The sequence below is a fragment of the Helobdella robusta genome (assembly GCF_000326865.2).
Source record: "Helobdella robusta unplaced genomic scaffold HELROscaffold_14, whole genome shotgun sequence".
Classification (NCBI taxonomy): Eukaryota; Metazoa; Annelida; class Clitellata; order Rhynchobdellida; family Glossiphoniidae; genus Helobdella; species Helobdella robusta.
The window spans coordinates 3262940-3285221 of NW_008703782.1; the positions used below are offsets into that span (position 1 = coordinate 3262940).

Genomic DNA, 22282 nt, shown 5'->3' on the forward strand with positions numbered 1-22282 from the left:
TTATTGTTCTTGTGTCTGTCTGTCTGTCTGACTCTTGTCTGTCTGACTCTTGTCTGTTTGTCTGTCTGACTTATTGTGTTTGCATATTTTCTTAAATTAAATATTTGTCAAATTTTTACATTATTTTGTTCGCTGCAGATACGCGACAGTTATTTGTGTGAATTTGATTGTTAGCGTCTTGGCTGCTTGTTCCATCTTGTTGTTCGTTTGCACTCATTCGTTTCATTACAATGCAGGATCGCCATGTTTTAAGGTCTTTTTTTTATTTTGCTTTTCTTCTTGTTCTTACCGCGAATTATAAAGTTATAAAGTACTATTATATTACCGTATTTCTATCGTTACTGTCGATTGTTCGATCGCTCTTTTTTTTTATAATATTATCACACCACCAAACTACTCGCCTGTAGCAGCAAACAACATCATCGATGTGTCATTAGTCAGACATTCGTAACCATCCCCTTCCGGAAGATGAAATTTATTATTACTATGAAGATGAGATACTCCTTGCAGAGGATTCATTTGTCAGATGATACATTTGACAGACATCTACATTCAAATCTCGACCGAGTACATACGAGTCAAATGAAATCCAACCCACACCTACCTATAACGACGCGTATTTCCTAGTAGTTCCACGTAGTTCCTTTTACTAACACGATGAAATGATAGGGGCATTCCAGGTTAAATGGACTCTTGTGCGTACGTCTTATGTGTATGTGTATATGTCCATACGCTTATATGCGTGTACATATAATACCTACCCACAGTTTAAGGTAGGTGTTGAAATGTAAAATTTCACCCAACCATGACAAGATGCTGAATGGTCGTTCTATGACTGTACGATGATTACTGATGGATATCTATTACGTTCATTATTATTATTATTATTATTGTATATCATTTTTTGTTATTATCACTGTTTATTTATGTATTAATTAATTATTTATAATTACTATTAATATGTTTTTGTTATCTATGTTTTTAGAGGAAATATTATTGCCATTTGTTATTTCTTCAATTATATGTCAATCACTTGTTTATTCTGTTATATTATTTGTAATAATTTTGTCAGTATTGTTATTGTGTTCGTTGATTCTGTTGTTATTATTATTTTTATTATTATTTTTATTTTTTAAAACATTATTTGTGCTAATTTACATTCGCGTATATCTGTCCTGTTGATATTCTTCCCTATTCAACGTGTAAGACGTTCTTCATTTATTGAACATTACAAATACCTACGTCTCGGACGTTTTAAGTTTTAAATTCAGAATTCTCTGAAACTAATATTTTATTACATTTTATTATTATTAATAATGCTTTGTTAAATGGCATTTTATTTTTCATTTTGTGTTTGTATATATATATATATATATTATATATATAATATATATTATATATATATATATATATATAATATATATATATATGACCGATTAAATGGGAAACATTCTATTATTTGTAAATAAAATTAAGTAAAAACTTTTAATTTGCAAACATTTTTTGGAAAAAGATACAATATAAATAACATCTATATGAAAAGAAAAGCATTTAACTCATAATAAAATTTTAAAGTTGTTGGATGGATGGCTATGGTAGACCATTGTTGTTCTTACTAATGGCCAATATTGGAAGCTGAAATTTTCTGTTTTTATACACCCGACGAATGCATAACGTGGCGATCTAACTGAGATTTGACGAGGGTGTCAAAAACTGAAAATTTTTGCTGGTTTAATTCAAATACTGCTTGTCCCCATTTAAATTTACCCTGCATGCCTACGTACGCAAGTCGTGTGGTGTAGATAATAAAGACCGCGTGGCACGAATGTTTTATCGGGGAGTAGAAGGTTGTAGAGTGTTGTTAGAACTGCAAAATGAAAAAAGTGGCAAGATTTTTGTTCATATTTATTAAAAAAAGGTTAATTTTTGCAAATTTTTCAATTACATGAATCTTTGCAGACAGTATGTGAGGAATATGATTTATTAAAAAGTAATTTTACAACCAAGCGGGCAATAAAATTTTAATTCTTTGTTTCATCAAAGTTAATTATTTGGAATTTTTGATGCCAACAAACAAGGCTCGCTTCGCACCTATATTAAGAGTTCCATCGCACATTTCACATTCAGAATTTGAAACTTCTTCAGAATCTTCCACTCAAAAAATCACTCATTACCTCTTCTGTGAAAGAAATTGTGGACAATTTTTTAGAGAAATTTTTCGAAAAAAATCTTTCCTACAAAAAGAATATGTTCATCAATTACTTGAATAAAAATTTCAAGAATCATGGACTTACGACCGATGAACTATATGATTTCGTCGATTATGTGGCCGAAAATGGAAGCACTGAAAGTGTGGATTGGACTACAAAATTTCGTCTGCTACCGATCGAAAAACAGCATAAAATCATGTTTGATATGCAAAACCTTTATTTTTCAGAAATGCCAAAAAGAAATTCAGTGTTGAGGTTTTCTTATAAAAGAGAATATTTTAGTGGGCGAATTATCCACACAGACCTCTTCTGTAACGCTAATGCTAACATAAACAAATTGAAACTTCCGTTTGTTAAGGAACTTTCTATAAACAAGAGCTGTTGCATTTGTCTAGAAAATTTTAATGAAGGATTATTTGTCATGGAACTACCTTGTAAACATTCACTGCATTTCCACTGTGCTGACGAATGGTTTTTGCATAAGTCTTTATGTCCATATTGCAAGAAATTTGTAGGAGTCATCAAACATAAAGTACGGAAACATCTTTACAAAAATGAAAAAAGAGAAACTGTTGTTTATATTTATGTTAGGACCATGCCTGATAAAGGACCTTGAGAGAGAGACACTTCATTGTCCTACTTTTAACGTTGTTTAATAAAAATATTTTAACGATGTTTTATAAAACAGATATATATTTCGTTTTAACTAATTTATTTCAATCAGTTTATTATCAAAATAAATTTCATGATGATATTATTTAATCGTTTAAGTTTTGTTGACTTGTGAAAAGTAAAATGTTTTAAAATTCTGGTGATTCCATTTAAAATATTTCCTAACAAGACCATATTTGGAAATGTTATTGTTGTAAACTTTGACGCTGGTAAATTACCGACACCAATGTTCTAACTTCAATGATCTCTATATTTCCAACACCAGTGTTGTAGCTTCCAAGGATTGTCAAGTTATTTTATTGTTATACGGTTGGTTCAAGATTTCCGATAGATGAACACAACTGGTTCAAACACAAACTTTGTTGAACGTATATTCGAATACCAACAGCATTAAAAACCATAAACTAACTAATCCAAGTAACTACAGAAATCACATTTAAAACTTTTCTTCAAACCTCGCTGCTGACTTCGCCACCCCTTCTCCTTGTGTTCAAGAGATTCTAACAATCCAAAGATTACAAATATAGGAAAGATAACAGATAATCAAGATTACAATAATTAATTATGTAGCGCAATTCGTCCATCCTGCTGTTATAACATTGTATAACTTAATTTTCGCATAGTCCGTTGTGCTTCAATATTTACAATGTCTTTAGTTAATTATAGAGGGCATAAAAAATAGGAATGGTGGTTGTAAGTTGTTTTCAAATTTTTAATAATGGTAAAAAGTATTGTATTCCTTGCTGCAGTGTGTGAATGAATTAGTGTGTTTTCGTTGATATTGTTTGTCAATTGATATTTGGTTCATAAAATTCAACTTTAATAATATTTTTAATTGTATATCTATTTTAATGATGGAAAAACTACTGCAGACGTGGAAAATGTTTATTTCAATTAGCGAAATTAGATAATCATTGAACTATGTAGGTGTAATATTTTTATTTATTCAAAATAAGATGACAACATGCCAACAAATATTAAATTTGGCGATTTAAATAAAAAGCAAACACGAAAGTAAGAAACTGCATGATAATAAATAAGTTTATGTTGGGCGCTCGGGACGATATGGAAATTCACTAATGCGTTTCAAGAATAGACGGTCATGTTCTAGCTATGTTCGTGTTTGCTTTGACTTCAGCCACATTTCCTTAAATTAAATTTGTAAAATATTAAATTTTAAAATATATTTAATTAAGAAATTATCTCAATAATTAAAAGCCCAAACAATGTTTCAAAACTGTTTGAGGTTGAAAAGAAATTCGTTGTAATTGTAGATCACGGTGTGGGCGATATATTCAGATAATTCAAAAACTTCTTTATTGTTAAATATTCACATATAAATCACATAATTTTATCAAGTACTCATTAAGAAGCAACCATAAACTGAACATTTGCGGATAGGACAGCAAGTGATAACTAGTGTTTGGCATTTTTTCATTGGTCATCTAATGTTTAAAAATGTCTGCCTAACGAATATGAACGAATTAATAACTTTTAATTATAATAGGTCATATATAATAGGTCATCTAAAAATGAAGATAAAAAACGAACCAAAGGAACATGCTTGTCGTCACCAGTTGCAATCAAGTTCTTGTAAACTGAAATATAAAATTTATTTAGTTAATCAACAATTTATAAACTACAATCTTCAAGTGACTTTTAACGTTGGTGTCAACATTGTTCACTTATTAATTTGAAATTATGAATGTTATCAAGATATCAAAAACTCAAAATATTGCATTGGCATTTTTTTATGTTTTATTATAATTTTCCACAAATATGACAGCCGTGTAGAAAAATCAGTAATAAATTTTCAAGTCTATAATTTATTTAATGGAATAAAAAATAGAAGATTGAAGAAAAATTTTAGGTAAGAACCTTCGTAGTCACCGATGATGTCCAAGGCGTGGTAGAAAATGAGAAGCATGCTCACTTTTTCTTCCTGCAAGTTCATGTCGGGGGTGGAGAAAAAGTTGAGGAGGACCATGCTGCTCATCTCGATGTTCCTCACGCTGAAGTTGCTGCTGTGCATTTCATTCTTTATCGTTTGTCTGAAGAGTTTCATGTCAAAGATCTGGTGCGGTGTGATTTGTTGGATGTTAGAAATCAATCAATCAATTAATCAACCAATCAATCAACCAATTAATCAATCAATTAAACAACCAATCAATCAATCAACCAATTAATTAATCAATCAATCAATTAAATTTGCATAGCCTAATTTATAAAAATTCAATTTTTAAAACATTGAAATAAGACTGTAATGTTGAATAAAATGCTACTAAATTGTGAGTATTTAATCTCAAAATAGGCTTACAATAAATTTTCAGTACATATAATTAAATGAATAGATCTTACTCATACATAGCCTCAGTTAGAAGAATATTTGTAAAAAATTATGATTAAAACCGATAAATTAGAAACAGAAAGTTGCATTTGATGACCAACTTTTGCGTTTTTGACGGAGATGGATCGATCGGGGTGGAGGTTGTGCGCGAAGTAAGTGGCCAGGACGCACACACTGGTGCCGCTCGAACGGACGAACACGTCGCCATTGTCCTGTTTCGTGATGTCAAAGTCCTGCAGTGATGAGATAATAATGATGGTGGTTCTAATGATGGTGACGATGATGGTTATTATGATGATGGTTATTATGATGATGGGGATCATGGTGATGGTTGTATTAAAAAAAATTTATTATTTTACTAGCAAACATATTAAAGTCATTATTTTAATCATTAAATATTATCTGTTACTCTTATGGCGTGATTGACTAGTAAAAATAACAACACTTAAATTGAACATTTTAATGGTTAATAAATACATTCTTACAAACCAATAAAAATAACAACACTTAAATTGAACATTTTAATGATTAATAGATACGTTCTTACACTTTTCAACGAATCTAGAACACTGTAGGTACGTGGATTGCTCCATGCAAAGTTCGGCGTCCTCAAGCCAATCCTTTATAAAAAAAAATTTCAATTTTACTAAATTATTTTAAGATAATAGTGAATAAAATACAAATGGGGACGAACAGTTTCCCATCGTACTCCTCCTCACTGTTGTTTATACTCAGCTGAGGTTCCTCGCAGAAGAATTTGCTGATCAGACGGTTGTCATTTTCAAAGAAAAATATTTTCACCCAATCTTCCTTATTCACTTTATGAAAATTTTTGAGAGACTCGTTCAATACATTCTGTGTGTGTGTGTGTTTGTCGATGTATGTGTGGCATGTGTATGTGGCGTTTGTGTGTGTCAGTGTGTTTGTGGCGTTTGTGTGTGTGCGCGTGTTCAATTTGTAATCGATTCACAAAATTTCAATTATATGGAAGATTAGCTGACGAATTGAAACAATGAATGTATTAAAATGTGTTGAATGGTGTTATTAAATAGCTAAGTATTCATTTGTTTGGAGAATATTTTTGAGAACTTCTATTAAAAGGCCTTCGACTGCGGGTTCGATTTCAAAGTTATTTCCGTCTAATGATGTGCTGATGCATTTACGTACGTTGTGTGCAGTCTGCTGCATTGGCATCATCGACGCGGCCGAAAAAATACTTCCACGTTATTCATCAAATCTTATTTATCCAGGCATACATTGATAATAATAATATTAACACCAACTTTGAAAAAACCCGAATTCCTTATTTGCTTCTGGTAAAGTTTGACGGCATTATTTTCTGATTTACTGTGAGTTGGATTTGGTTTGTTATTAATGTTGTGGATGGTGTTTATGTTTTCCCTGTTAACGTTTTCATAAACATTATCATCATCATCATCATTATATTTTTTGTTATCATCGATACATGAAGTAGTTGTAGCAGTAGTAGTAGCTGCTGCACTAGCTTCAGTTTTATTTGACGTCGAGGAGATTCTCTTGTTATTGCCACCGACGTTCACATAATAATTATCATTATCTTCATAGTAGGTGCTATCTTTTCTACCACTGCAATCGACATCAGCGTTGATGCCGCTTGAAGTACTTTTGAATTTCATCTGGCTGAGAGGGTTGCCGGCCCTCCAAGGATTGCTGGCCCTCCAAGCATGCAGAGTTTGCTTGTAACATTTGCGGGCGACGAAACCTCTGATGCTTGCCTGGCATGTGTGTACTCTTCTTTCGTAACGGTTCATCTTTTTGTCCAGCTCGGTACGCTGTTTGTAGCGCAGAAGTACCTGTGGTGGTAGTCAATGGTCACGTGTTTGTGGTCAGCATCTGGCAAGCTCCCATTGGTTGGGTTTTTTTATAATAAATGATGGGGCAAAAAATTAGTGAGTTAGAGTGTTTTCTGAAGAATAAAATAAATAAATGAATAATTAAATAAATTAAAGAATTAACTATTCAGGCGTGAAGGTATTTTTACATTTGATATTTTTTGCTAACATGTTTTCACTTGAGTGTGTGAACAAATAAAAAAAATGCAAGTGTAATAATCTTAAAATACTAAAATAAATACAATAATTAAATACCATTTTTAATGTTTGTTATGAACAATGCACAAGCAAAATAATTAAAAAAAGTTTTCCAGGAAACCTCCAAACCTTATCCTTTCCAATTTTATAATCAGCTACTCCAGCGGATAGCAAAATATTCAAGCAGTTGATGGCTGTTGGCTCCACGTGCGAGTGTAGAGGGAAGTGCAACACCTTGTACCTTCGGGTGTTATTTTATTTGAACATTAATTTTATCCTACCATTTATTGAAATAGTTTTCCAAAATTAAATTATTATTTTTTCCGAAATTAAATTAAATTTGTCTTTTAATTACGTTTCAGAACGCTTATCGGCTGTCATTCCGCCATTTGGATCGATCAAGCAAGCAAGCAAACAAACAAAATTAAATTGAATCACTCTTTCAATATTTCAAATTTAAATTAACATTTTACTTCACAAAATAGACATTTTATTATTTTTTACGTTATAAGACTTTTGTAGATAATTTGTTAGAAAGTAACAAAATAACAATTATCGAAGTTAGCGCATCTTAAATCTAGTCTGATTTTTTCGTTTAATTATAATAAATGAACACACCTTAATTATCAATATGAAAACTTGTTTAATGAAAACAAGACATCTATTTATAACGCATTGATGTTCTGACAATCACCACAGAAAAAGCTGATGATCACATAAGCAGTGGCCATGACGAGACATGCATACGATGCTAGGATTGACGACTTGTATGGAGAACAGAAAAAATTTTTTCGCGACAATTAACCTCTACGTTGTCGAAAGGTTTAATAATTAATAAAAAAAATGATTTATAACTTTGAAACGTTCGTAAAATCTAGACTAATCAGAATAAACAAAATAAAATCTTGGCTAACTTTTGAACAAAATGTGGAAACTCAATGAAGATCATTGGCTTGAGTAGGTACTGGTTGATAGTATGCATAACGTTGAGACTAATCAGTTGGCTCCTCACGAATCCTTCGTCAAATGAATTTACCGACTGCGATCGATTTGGAGTTATGCATCTGACATAATTTTTTTGTCATCATCAATTTTATTATCATTTTATGTGTTGTCGTTGTCATTATTATCATTATATAGTATCATTTTTTATCGATTTATTATATCCCAGTCCTATTATCATCATTGTTAATAATTTTCCATATCGTCAAATAAATTCGATGATTTCCAAAGAATGATGACATTTTAAAGTTTAAGACAAAATAACTTAAAATAAAATTATTTAAATTTTTTATTCATGTTTGTTACTTTTAATAAACTGAACATTAAATTAATGATTCAAGCAAATGTAAACTTCACATGATGAAGAATGTTTCTGTGTTCAGTTTCTTGTCCAATAGGTCCGCCATACACTCCTATATATTCGAAACAATTTTATATTCGTTTCATTTTCTAGCATTAGCAAAATATTTTGAATTTCTTTGAGAATATTCATTTTGAAGTCACTTATTTGTCTACAATTAAAAGAATTTATTGCTAAATAACACTACTGTCCATACTTTTAAAACATCTTTAACCAAATTACAAATATTGTGCAGTGTAAAGCTGCTATATGTTATTATATTTTATTCATGAGTTTCAATTACTACGCTGGTGAAAAACTTTTTTCATTTATACAACGCGGAATGTGAAGGGGTTATAAATATTTTAGGAATTTTGTAATGGTATTTATGAACATGCATAGAATGTTGCTTGTTATTCGTAGATTACGTATATATTCCATATTTTCTTTTCGATTTCCAGATCATTTCTTTTCATTGATATCATTTCTTTGATTTCTTTGTTTTGATTTGATGAAATAAAAAATGTCAAAAATGTCAAAAAATGTCAACTACCTTTGTGAGTGTAGATCTGAATAAGTGTTTGTCCAACTTTGGCAACATGTCACACGGTAAGCCCTTGTGTTTCGTACTTCGAAGGAAAATTTTGAAAGTAAATATGAACAGATAATTAACAATAAAAGGTTAAAAATTTAACACAAAACAGGCAATACTGAATCACGGTGAATAAGTAGTTGTAAAGGTTTTATCATCCAAATGATGTTCAATTTTAATTTAATCGTTGGGTGTAAAAATTATTAAAAGTTATTAGATATATTAATGAATGCTTTGTAACGTTTTTAACAAGAAGCTCTTGACACAAAAAGATTGCATGATTATTTAAATACATAATTAATAAGTTTTAAATACAAAAAATTTAAATGAAAACTGTAAAAAAAGTATTTCAGTTTATGACCTGAGCAACTTATTCTTTTTCTTCTTACTTTCTGGCTTTTTGTGATTCGTTGTTTCAGTTATGAACTGAGATTTCCTGTTTCTCTTCACCGAATCTTTTAGACAACTTCGGGTTTAAAAAACAAATTGGATAAGTAAGTTAAAAAAAAACTAAACATTACCAGCATTCGCGTCGACAACGTCACTAACAACAGCAACAACAACAACAACAACAACAACAGTAACAATAACAACAACAGTAACAGCAACAACAACAGTAACAACAACAACAACAACAGTAACAACAACACCTTATTTCGTCATCCAACTGTTTGCACTGGATGATGTCCGCAATAAACTGACTCTCTGATTTCTTGAAGCAGTCAATGAATTTGTTCTCATATCTGTTCCTGTTTTCTTTGATGAAATCATGCACGGAGTAAGTAACCTGTTTGCGCGTCATAATATCAATCATGTACAAACGATCGTACACTGAATCCTGGCAAATCGTTTTAAAAGTTACTCAATTATTTTAACGTATTCTTATTAAGATCAAAGATTTGTGGTTCTAAAATTAAAAATGGTTATTGAAATTTGATGGATAATTATTTTTACAACAATTTTTTTATAAAATCATTCTGAAATAATCGCTCAAGTTATAAAAACATCACCAAGTTTATGGATATTTGAACAGCTAATAAACATTTCAGCAAAGACTACTTGGTAGTTCATAAAGGGAAGTATCTTTCCAGTAAAACAATAACTTTTGAACGACAACAGAAAAATAATGCAAACTGCAACAGCGTAATTATGACATTGCAAACAACCACACAAGCGACAACCACACAAGCGACAACCACACAAGCGACAACCACACAAGCGACAATCACACAAACGACAACCACACAAACGACAACCACATAATCTAACGTTTGATATTGTATGGTTAACACTGAACAACAAAGTGTGTTCCTTCACAATGTTCAATTCGTTCCTGTTGCTCAGTCGTTGGTCAAATTTTTGGATGAGCTGGAGATCTGATGATGTCTCGTCTAGGCTTTCTTCGTTCAAAACGTTCAGGAGTAGGCCAGGCTGACGATGATCAGTTTTAAAATTGAAAGTAACTTCACTCAACTTGGAATAATTTAAATAAGCCTTTTAATAACGTTATTTATAATGGGTAACGCTTTGAAAAACATGACATATCTGTAAGAGTTTAAAACATTGTTTAATAAATGTTAACTAATAAATAATATTTTTATGACAACATTTTATTAACACGGTAAAGGTTTAACTACATATATTTAGATTTTTATGAATCTACAAAACTATGAAAACTTTCAATCACAACTTTTTGTAATAACAAATTTAAAAAAGCAAACAAAATTACAAAAACCAAAAATTAAAATCAGAAAAATTAACATTGACTAGGAGTTCCATAACTTTATTATTGTCTGTGTAGCGACCGACTGGGTAGGTTGCATCGCCTGTCTGGACTCTGTAGTCTTCACATGGCTGCCTAAAGACAATTTTGTTGTAGTGGTAGAGCATCTGTTCGTTGAAGAAGTTGATCTGCAACTGCTGCCAGTGGTTGCCGAACTTCTGGTTGTCTTCAAAACCAGACCCGTCCAGCATTGATATTCGGTTGTATTGAGAAGTTCTGAAAAGTTTGATGTGTAAAAAATTGTTCAAGCCTCTTGTTAAGAAATCAACTTCATAAAATCATATTTGGAAACTTTCAGGAAATTTATCATTTATAAAGCAGCAAACGATATATCAGGAATCCAACCTCATAATTTTGGGGAAGAGGACTCTATTGATGTTGAATACGATCCAGTTGACCAGCTTCTCATAAAGGTCAGCAACGAGTGCATCGTTACATTGCATCACATCGTCCATGCTCCGCAGTGTACACACCTTCTCGCCTTAATTTGGATTTCCGAAAAACATACGTACATAAAGCGACAGAGGTCATAAAATAATTTCTACAAAAACTTATTAATCCGAACATATCAAACTTTCATAAAACCAACTTTTTCTGTACACTGGAAACAGCAATGGGCGGCGATGAAATATTTCAAAAATAATCCAAGTTTAACTAAATAATTTAGAGACAATAATTTGATGGAGTTTATTTTCAAATGGTTTTCAATAAATTTGTTTAAGAAATCTATAAAAAACTGTTATATCTAAAAATCCACCGAACCTTTAACGGTGATCTCAAATGTAAGGAGGTAGCCAGCTAAAACGTCGACGTTGAGACCAAGCATGTGAGATGCTGTGTTTCAAAGTTTATTTAATTTAAATGTTAAAACGGTCACAACTAATCTTACCCCATAATTACGGAATATCGTTTTCTCGAAATTTATGACCAAACTCTGCTATTCTTATGCCAAGAATGCAATATTATATTATTGTATGCTAAATAATGTGGTTCTTATTTGAAAAAGTTATTTTAACACATAGTAGTTAAAGTGTGGGCAAGCTTAACAAAAAATGCTAAAAGTAATTGGTTCACAAAATTAAGAGATCTACCGGATATTATATTTTTCATAGTTACAAAATTAAAAATTTCATGATATTTAACAAGTATTGCATAAAGAAGCCCGACAATCATAAATAACTAATAACAGCAAGACCATATTATCATCATCGTCATCAGATAAACTTTAAACCAGTGTCTAAGATCTCTTCGTTGGAGACACCAACGCCATCGATGTCATGGTCGTGGATGAAATGAAGGTCCTTCAAATGCAGTATGCCCGTCAAGACCGCAAGTACGCTGCCTCGCTCCTGACCCCATCGTTCAATTTGTTAAGAGAAGAGCATTTGAAATGTATCAATGCACTGACATCTAATAAACTATTTTTAACGTACAAATGATCTTAAAATAATACAATAAAATTAATTTTTTAGGATAAGTTTTTTTTTTAAATTGAAATATTTCATACACGAACCTCTGGAATGAAGCCAAACAGGTTGAGATAATCGTTAAATTTGCCCCACTTTTGCTTGCAAGCCTTCAAGTATGACGGGTCTTTGAATATCTCACTACCATCAGTCAACATCACAAGTCTTCGTGGTCGTCGGTTAATTTATTTAATTAACTAATTAAAACTTGCTTAATTCAATAAAAATTTCATTATATAGAATAAATAAAGTAAATTATAATATAATTAGATATATAATAATAATATAAGTAAATTAATATAAAAAGATAAAAGAATGCGGTAAAAATAACTTGTGTTTATCAGGATTGTCCAATAGATTGAGTTTACGTTCTTTGTCACTGAGGCCAGCAAGCATGTAATAGAGGATGTGGAAGTTTCTTTCGTTCGTTTGAAGCTGACTCAACCGGCTCTTGTCCAACATATAAAACGAGAAGAATGCTGGAATTGTCGCCAGTGTTAGTGTTTCGTTAGGAAACACTTATAATAATAACAACGATTAAAAATTCAATGTAACTCTTATCTTAATTTTATTAGTGAATTTACCTAAGCAAAATTAAAAAGAACAAAAAAAAGAGTTACTAGATATAATAAAATATTATCAGTATCTGAAATATAAAAGAAATGTTAAGTAGATAAGAGAGAAGATGGACGTGAAGAAAAAGCAATTGTATGGACCTCCTTCACATATGCCACTACTGCTGACGAACATCTGGATCAACTTGGCACAACGTGTACTGTTCACATTAAGGTTCGTTTTCGCGTTCAGGAACATATCCATAAACGAGCCGACCTTATAAATTATTTGCATTTTTCAGTATTTTAAAACTGTAAATTTTTGTATATAACACGAACATTTTCATTTGAAAATGGCGCAAAATTTGTGGCTACTTGTACTTTTTTGAAAATTTAAACCACTTTTGCTGTTTGCGTTGTTTGCGACTTGGCGAGTGCATTGTGTAAAAATTATCAGTGATTGACGGCTGTAGCATTACATGGCAGTCTGTTCGTAATGAGGAAACCTCGACAACATGATAAACGTTCATGATGTGAACTATGAAATAACTTCGGCAACGAATGTAAGAATTAAAATGATAAAGAAATTATTATTAGCAAAACATTTAACTAACATTTAACAACACGCATTGATCAAAAAGAACTAACTGCGGAAAGTTTTTGGAACATATCATTGCTTCTCGTTTTCTTACAGGTCAGTTCAGCTAAACTCTGTACTAACAATTGACAGCAAACAGATTTCCCTATGAAATTTTTTTGAAAATGTTATTTATTATTCCGTGAGTGTTTAGATTTAATTAATTAATTAATTAATTAATTATCATGAGATCGAGAGATAAGAGATTCGTTGATCACACTTTCCATAACGAGACAGTATCAAACAAGTTTTCTTCAATCCATCCGACCGAGGTAAGACGTGTTTTCAACAAATTAAACTATTGATAAATCACATTTTAAATTTTTTACTTCAAAATTTATCAATTTTTTTTTGGAAAAATTGTTAAAGACCTGATCCAGAAATGCCGTATGGTATAACAGTCTGATTGTTTCCCTTTTTCATCAATGTCGTGAAGATTTCGTAACCAGTTGCATAAATATGTGCGGGTAGGTTGTGGGCGGCTTGCGTGTTGAAATAATTCTGTGCCACCTAAATTAATTAACATTTATTCATCAGTACACTACTTATTTACTGAATATATACAGTTTTTATGTTCTTAGTTGGCCATAGACAGCATCATTGTTTAAAAATATCTGCATTACTTTAAAAGAAACCGCTGTAGCACACGGCCCAAATGACCATATTCGGGAGTGTTTCACCAAACAGACTCCAGTACAAATATCTGTTTATCTTGTCAATCATATCCACCGTGTTTAATTTACACAGGATGCAAAAAAATGTGCAAATTTTTGAAATTCCCGTCGAACAATTTAGGTATTTATGTTTTTTTTTCGATATTAAATTTTGTTAAAAGTTTGTTATTCTTTTTAAAATGCATTTCATGTTTTTCTCAATAATAGACCGGTCAAAACATTTACGAAATGATTCTATAAAATAAAAATGTTGTATAATCAAAGCTATGGGAATAATTTAGTTGGCAAAATTTAGTTTTTTAATTTAGAAATTTAATTTAGTTGACTGAAACTGAAATTTACTTATTTCCATCACATTTATCATCAATTTGCAAATTCATGAGATTGGAAAAAAAGCAATGTGACAACTAACTTCACTGGAATACACCTCCAAATCTTTCAAAGTGTTCAACGACAATAAAATGTTTCCAATATAAGTCTGCAATTTTTAGAAAACAAATTTTCAACAGATATAATTTTACAAAAAAATAGTAGAAAGGATATTTACAAATTTTTGTCCTTCATTGAATTTTTCTAGTTGGTTTTTGCACAGTGAATCAATGTCGAGATTGGCCGAATCCAAGAGATCCTTAACGTCTGACATGCTGGATGTGGAAGGTTTGTTACTGCAGTTTGTGATAACTATCCAGCAACCATCATTCCATCATCTCCTGCTGTCTTTCCATGTGTTTATGCTGTTTATTGTGAATTTATAAAAGAAACAATTAACTTATAACTTCAATCTGAAATTATCAACTTTGTTTAACATGATTTTTTATGAGCACCGAAATTTTCAAATTGTACCATCCACGTAAGTATTTTATTATTAAAACCTGTATTAGTATAACCTTGTTTAAAAGAAAAAGATTTTTTAAATAAACTAAATTTAAAATAACTAGGATAAACTTCCTTCCATTTACTTCCTTATAGTTACTTAAACACAAGATGTTTTTATTTGTCATTGAATGATTGTATATATATATTTAACATATATATCAGTATATATTTTGGTAGACTTTATAAAACATCGCATATATATATACGTTTGCCTTTGTGTGTATATGTGTGTGCATGTTCATTCATGTGAAACCAATTAATATTACATTTATCCATGTCAATATTTGTCTTTATTTTGTCATGTGTTTTACATTGTTCAATTATTAAAAACAAATATCACTCCTTCATTCAAATTAGAATAAAATTAAGTTGTAAAATTCGTAATAATCTTTCTTCATTAAAGTTGTATATTTACGATCTTATCTCCAATCAATTTATTTTTTTATATAATTTCTTTGCTTTTTCGTTTCTTTGTTTGCTTCCTTCTTTATTTTTTTTTTTTACAATGGGCGCGTTGGTATATAAATGATGCCTGATGAATCCGTTTCGATTTGAATCGCCTGTTGACTTTTTCCTCGTCGAGAATTAAATAAATTCCCGTTTCTCGCGCAAGTGTCGTCATTTATTCATTTGTTTCTCTCAAAGTTATTCTAGTATTCTAGTTCAATTTTTGATTTGCAATCAATCTCAATCCGATTGGGTCACAATGGTTGACAGTGATGACGAATACGAAAGAAGGAATCGTGATAAGTTCCGTCATGAAAGAAATGATTATGATCAGAGGGATGATCGTAGAGGGAGAGATCAAACTAAGTTAGACATTTTTTAACAAATTTCATATGTCCTACTTGCTATGTTATTGTACCTAATTTGGAATGGACCAGGTGGCGGCTGCATACCAAACTGAGATATTGCCCTTATATAGCTATTTTTACTGTTTTATTATTTTTTCGTTAGTGAAGCTAGACTAATGAACTAATCTTATTATAATTTTTTTTTTAATTATAATTATGAGTTTATGACTTTTTTACTTTGGATCATTTATTCTGTGTTTTTATTATTTTTCCTTCAATTTCCTTTTTTTATTTTATTTCTCAAATTTTTCGTGAAATTTTCGGGTCATTCTTTCAAATTTAACAAACTTGTTCACCCATAAAGTAATTCACGCTGTGTCTTTATTTTTCATTGCATCAGATCAAATTGGACGAAGCAGTCGAGGGACAGAAGAGACAATGACAGAAACCATAGAGATCGCAGAAGTCCACCAAGAAATGATTCCAGTCCCCAAGTCAAGAGATTAAGAAGAGATTGGTCAGTACATAATTAATTGTCATGTTTAATATGGCACAAGTTTTTATGTATTGTAATTTTGTTTAATTTCGATTTAACAACTATTTGTTTTATAACTTTGATTAAAGGGATGACGGTTATCACCATTATGAGGGACATTATGGACCTCGTTTGCATGGACCACCCCCTCCCATATGGAATCCCACCTCTCCACCTGAAGTACCTCATCCTCATGCGAACACTGCTCCTAAAGTGTTAGTTTTGGTGATATATTTTCTCCATTAGTATCTCTAGTGATAAAAAATTATGTTTGTTACGGTTTTTCAAATTATACTATATGAGTTCCTAATTGGTTTGATGTGCATTGAACCATGTTTTCACTGATATAATTTCTATAGTCTAATAATATGTTTCTTTGTGTATCTGAATGGGCAACTTGATGGCTTAATGGTTAAAAGCTGTTGTAGTGACTGGGTTCAAGAAGAAGAAGAAATCACTGCTTATCATATGCAATGCTTACGATACACACGTATTCATATATTCTGTATGTTTTTTCTTTGATACCTCTGTATCAAGTGCAAAAGAGAGAATGACCATTAGCTTTTTAAATCTTTTCAAATATTTTAGCTAACAAGAATGATTTTTTTATGATAGTATATAGAAATACTTGTTCAAATGTATGTGTACCCCATTTGCTTTAACAAGAATCTGATGTTAAATATTCTAATCCAATAAACTAAAAAACCTATCACATGGCTTATGGTAACTTTCACAAAGGCCTGAAGTTGACTACCCGACCCAGCCACCAATGATGTCATTCAAGCACTTCCTGGCCACACAGGATGACAACATCACCGATGAGGAGAGCATAAGAATGTACAACGATTACAAGATGGACTTCAAGAAGGAACAGATCAAGGAATTCTTTGTTCAACATAAAGATGAGGAATGGTCAGTTTAATATAATTTTTAAATCAATTATTGATGTTTTAAAATTTACAATGATCTATATCATTTGTATTTATATTGATTGTGATTTAATTGAATTTTTAATGCCGATGATTTTGATGAAACCTTGAAAGGCAGGTGTCTAATATGCTGGTTTATTGGGAAACATTGGAAATTTCCTAGACTTAAATGTCCATTTTTTGAGCTTTTTAATTAATTTTGAGCATCCTCGAAAATTAGGGTAGTGAGGCCTCTATTGTTTATAAATTAATTTATATAAATATATATATAACCAACTGAACACCACGGACATTGTTCATTTGATGCCAGTCTGGTCGGTTATTAATATTTCATTTATCTGTAAATCATTAATTTTTATTTGTATGCAGCTGATAAGATAAATACTGTTATCTTAGCGTATTTCATTCAAAGTAACAGGGAAATGCATGACACATAGAATGGTATTAATGATGTTTTTTAAATTGTTAGGTTCCGATCAAAGTACCATCCAGATGAATACAATTTGAGGCAGGAGGAGATGAAGGCGTCATTGAAGAAGAGGTGCAGTGTTTTCAAGAAGCTCATGCAGTTGAACATCGTGCCGTCGGTTTTGTTGGATATGACATGCACATCTGAGCTAATCAAACTGCTTGATTCTGGTTAGTCAACTGATTCATACTGCTGTCTGTTTTAAAAAAAATTTTCAATAGCTGAAGAGAAATGTTTATTGGAAGCGTGTAGCCTACCAAATATCGTTATTAGATATTGGAATTAGATTTTACTAATTTATTTTTTTTAGTTAAATGTACTTGCAAATGACAGAGTGGATAATTTTTAATTACATAAATAATTTTTACAGCTGTAATCTTAATGGAAGATGGAACAGAATTTGACTTGAGTGTACTTGGCAGCCCTGATGAAGCATGTGAAGCATCCACTCCAGCTGCAACTGCTGTTCCTAAGAACAACATCGAAAAAACCGTTAAGATAGAGAACAAGGACAGCCAGGAAAAGTCAGTTTTTGTGATATTTCTATTTCTGCTATTAAGTTTATTGCTATCATCATTGTTATTTAACATTAATTATATTTCTGAATGTTTTTAATGTTTTGATTTTTATCTACAGATCAGAAACAGAGGAGTGCAAAGAGGTTGAAGTGAAAAAGGAATCTTCTGAGAAAACGCCAGCTGATTCAGGGAAAGATATTGAGGTATTTGATCTAACTAAATTTTTGAAGACATGTATGCTGTGTGTTTAAATGGATATATATGTTTTGCAAATGACTAAAAGTGTATTGATTGGTGGCATGGTTTGAAAGTCTATCTAACAACAGTAACTCATGTATCTAAATGCCCATTCATTATAATCTAAGGTGAAAAAGGAGCTGAAGAAAAAGAAATTAAACAGTGACGACAAGAAAGGTGGTGATGAAGAAGAGGAGGATGGGAGTATTGGTAGTGAGGCTAGTGATGAAGAGGATGTTGATAAAGAGAAATCAGATGTAAAGATGGAAGAAGATACATCAAAGAAAACTGATGAAGGTTTGTGTCACAATTTCTCTTTCATGTGATTATCTTTTTGCATCATTATCATCATTTCTGGTGACTGATTATTATCATTCTCTAAAATTATTGTTCAATTACAGAAGCAGAAACGCCAATGGATGTTTCCGAGGAGAAGCCGAGAGCCCTGCATAAAACACAATCCATCTTTCTACGCAACCTCATCCCAACCATCACTAAGCAAGAAGTTGAAGCTGTATGTTTTAACATTTTTCTTTCACTTTCATGAATTTTATTTTTTCTACTTATTTCAATTTTGTAAAATTTGTGTGATTCAATTGGCTTGCTATTCATTGTAAATTGTGCATGTACACCGCTCTAAATGGTGTTTGTCATGATTAGTTGAAATGATGCTTATATGCAATTGATTTTAATTGATCCTGACGTGCAGATGTGCAGGAGGTACCCCGGCTACATGAGAGTCAGCATACAAGATCCACAACCTGAACGACGATTTGCAAGGAGAGGTTGGATCACCTTCGACAGAACTGTCAATGTCAAGGACATTTGTTGGAACCTCAACAACATTCGGGTTAGTTGGCTTCTATGGATAATGTAGTCTATTTTTTCTCTTTCTGTTATATTCTTACAAGAAAATCTTTGAAAATCAAGTCTCCATCTTTGTGCCGTACTTTAAGAAATTGCTGTTTGAGTGCATGTGTACAGTATTGAACAGTTTTTCCTTCAGATTAAAATTTTAATGCTCCTTCTAATTATCTCTTGCTGTTCTGCTTCTATTAATTACCCTAATTAACTTGTGCACTTCAAACCAGTTGCGAGATTGTGACATGGGAGCCATAGTGAACAGAGAACTTCGTCAGAGGGTGCGTCCTGTAAATGGTCTGACAGTTCACAAGGCAGTTGCTCGCCAAGATATCAAACACGCTGCCAAGATCATCCAGACCCTGGACAACAGATGGAACATGTGGTGTGATAATGAAGGTGACAAATCTGACAAAGAAAATTTTGTTAGTTCATTTTTGTTTTTTCTTTTTAAGTTGTTATTTTTAATCAAAATATGCTAATATCATTCAAATTTTTATTCACATAGGCAAATATTCTGAGTGTTTATATTTAATGATAAGCTATATTGTGCATGATGTTAAATGTGTTTAAAAACAATGTGTTTTATAAAAAATTACCAGGGATTTGTAACGAACAACCCAGTGTTGAAAAACATTACTGATTTTCTCGTCGATGAAGTTGATTATGAGGATGAACTTCTAGGTTTGTTTGTTTGTTCACTCGTTTGCTTGTTTGTTTGCTCATTTGTTTTCAATCTAACACGTTTGTTTCGTTAGTGAGAACATTGTTTTTAATTTTATTTGTTTCAAACTTTCTTATTGTTTGTACGTGCCATTGCGTTAATTATGCTACTAGAATTATATGGTGGACAAATAATCTTTGTTACCATTTTTATTTTTTCTGTCCAAATATATCCTCATGTGCAGATTCTTCAATCGCTGATTTTTTTTATGTTTGATAATGAAAAATAAGTATTTATTGACTGCAATTGTACAGGTTCAGAAGCAGTAAAAGATAAGGATGGCAACTCAGAGATAAGCATAGATAGAGATGACGAGCTGTTGAAAGTTTTGGACAAGATGTTACTCTATCTGAGAATTGTATACTCCATTGATTTCTATGGAGCTTTTGAATACCCAAATGAGGATGAAATGCCCCACAGGTGTGGCATCATTCACGCCAGGGGGCTCAATACTGTGGCCAAGATCACGCAAACAGACGGTTGGTGTGGTGTTTATTGTTCTCTCTTCTTGTTTGCTCATTTGAAATTCTGTGCTATTGTGATGTTTTGGACATACGTTCAAGTTGTTATCAAAACTAAATAAATCTACAGTGACAGAATGGATGACATCATTTGAGAGCAAGATAGCTCCATTTCTCAATCCAAAGTTTCAACTGGAAGAAACAGAGGCCACGAAGTTGGGACTGAAAAAAGAGGAAGAGGAGGTGGAGAAGTTTATTGTATCCAACATGCAGGAACTTGGAAAGGACAAATGGTTGTGTCCATTGTCTGGCAAAAAGTTCAAGGGACCCGAGTTTGTAAGGAAACACATTCTAAGCAAACACATGGAGAAAATTGAGGAAGTAAAGAAAGAGGTTAGTCTCAGGCATGGATTTTGGTGATACGATTTTCGCTTGTCGTGAAAGTGGTTAATTATCCTTCCTTAATTATCATTTATAAGATTAATATCAAACATTGCAGGTATCTTATTTCAACAACTATCTTAATGATCCTCGTCGCCTGCAACTGCCTGAACACCCATCAGCCAAGCACGTTCCCAACCCAGTGCCCCCTCCAATGATGCCAGGATTCATTGCACCTCATCCCTTTTACAGGCCACCTCCTGTTTATCCTGGTTTGTTTCATTTTTTTTGACAATCATATTTTACCACTTATTTTTTCTAATTTTTCCTGCAAACATTGAGATAATATTGGAAAGTGGATAAGGTTTAATTTGTGTTAATGTGGTGTCTTCATTGGTTGATAAATTTATTGGTGTAGTTTTATGTTAGAAATGAATGTTATACACCAAACTTGAGTTTAATTTAATTTTGAACGTTGGCAGCTGTTTACCCAGCTCCGTTTCCTATGAGGTCCTTGGACAGTTACAGAGCTGATTTCAGAAGGGATGCAGCTGCTATGCCGAGAAGAGACAAGTTCGTTTATTTTTCTAGTTCATTCTGTTTTTAGATGTCTTATATATTCCTTTTTTCACTTCATTTATTGATCACACACAACTAAAGTTTGAATGTAAATTTACAGAGTACGTTCTGATCCAAGGTCTGTGGTTAGCTATACGGATCTCGATGCTCCTCCAGATGTCGATTGATCGTTTAAGAGAACGTTACATTACATTCTTTTAGGTCTTGTTCGTTATTAAATGCAGATAGTCATCACAATGCCAGGCTGGCAAATTAGTTAATTTAATGATTGATAAATATCTTTTGGAAGGGTTTTTGAACAATTGTTAATGACAGTTCCTCTGAATTTTATTTCATTGTACATAGTAAGTACATTTGACTTAAGATGCTGTTGTAATGCGATGGAAATATTTTTTCAGAGCTCCTCTCTTAAGAAATTATATGTGAAATGCTTTACTGATTTTTAAATAATAGTGATATGATTGTCTATTACGTCAATAAAAATAATTAACTTTGTTAGATTGTTGATAAATAATGTCACAAATTTAAAATCTTTGTTTCATGCTTTCATCGAAATTTAAATTTTATCAAAA

General features: G+C 31.8%; 3 protein-coding genes across 3 annotated transcripts; 1 reads left to right on the forward strand and 2 right to left on the reverse strand.

Annotated features, from left to right (window-relative positions):
• Window positions 1–3982: 3982 nt before the first annotated feature.
• On the reverse strand, window positions 3983–11470 carry HELRODRAFT_190701 (hypothetical protein; the record flags this gene model as incomplete). Its single annotated transcript, XM_009014828.1, has 15 exons — window positions 3983–4029; window positions 4434–4480; window positions 4761–4956; window positions 5331–5462; window positions 5777–5849; window positions 5924–6084; window positions 6513–7061; window positions 7428–7539; window positions 8213–8337; window positions 9194–9269; window positions 9594–9698; window positions 9883–10019; window positions 10502–10663; window positions 11042–11231; window positions 11361–11470. 15 exons carry the CDS (start codon window positions 11468–11470, stop codon window positions 3994–3996), a joined length of 2211 nt encoding a protein of 736 aa, XP_009013076.1. The 3' UTR covers window positions 3983–3993.
• Window positions 11471–11760: 290 nt separating this feature from the next.
• Window positions 11761–14989, reverse strand: HELRODRAFT_168991 (hypothetical protein; the record flags this gene model as incomplete). Its single annotated transcript, XM_009014829.1, has 9 exons — window positions 11761–11849; window positions 12247–12364; window positions 12529–12646; window positions 12813–12999; window positions 13198–13312; window positions 13684–13778; window positions 14044–14182; window positions 14759–14824; window positions 14894–14989. The coding sequence occupies 9 exons, from the start codon at window positions 14987–14989 to the stop codon at window positions 11761–11763; spliced, it is 1023 nt and encodes a 340-aa protein (XP_009013077.1).
• Window positions 14990–15734: 745 nt separating this feature from the next.
• On the forward strand, window positions 15735–22240 carry HELRODRAFT_185388 (hypothetical protein). The gene is made up of 17 exons (XM_009014830.1): window positions 15735–16035; window positions 16417–16533; window positions 16641–16766; window positions 17290–17463; window positions 17950–18119; window positions 18320–18473; window positions 18586–18670; window positions 18833–19001; window positions 19106–19218; window positions 19414–19554; window positions 19796–19990; window positions 20168–20249; window positions 20544–20768; window positions 20881–21143; window positions 21250–21403; window positions 21614–21704; window positions 21811–22240. Exons 1-17 carry the CDS (start codon window positions 15929–15931, stop codon window positions 21875–21877), a joined length of 2433 nt encoding a protein of 810 aa, XP_009013078.1. The 5' UTR covers window positions 15735–15928; the 3' UTR covers window positions 21878–22240.
• Window positions 22241–22282: the final 42 nt, after the last annotated feature.

What these genes read in the sequence shown, in the direction of transcription:
- HELRODRAFT_185388 (XM_009014830.1), top strand. Translation starts at nt 15,929, where the DNA reads ATGGTTGACAGTGATGACGAATACGAAAGAAGGAATCGTGATAAGTTC. An exon ending in CTAAGCAAGAAGTTGAAGCT is followed by an intron (nt 19,219 to 19,413) that starts GTATGTTTTAAC and finishes CCTGACGTGCAG; the next exon opens with ATGTGCAGGAGGTACCCCGG. An exon ending in TTATGAGGATGAACTTCTAG is followed by an intron (nt 20,250 to 20,543) that starts GTTTGTTTGTTT and finishes GCAATTGTACAG; the next exon opens with GTTCAGAAGCAGTAAAAGAT.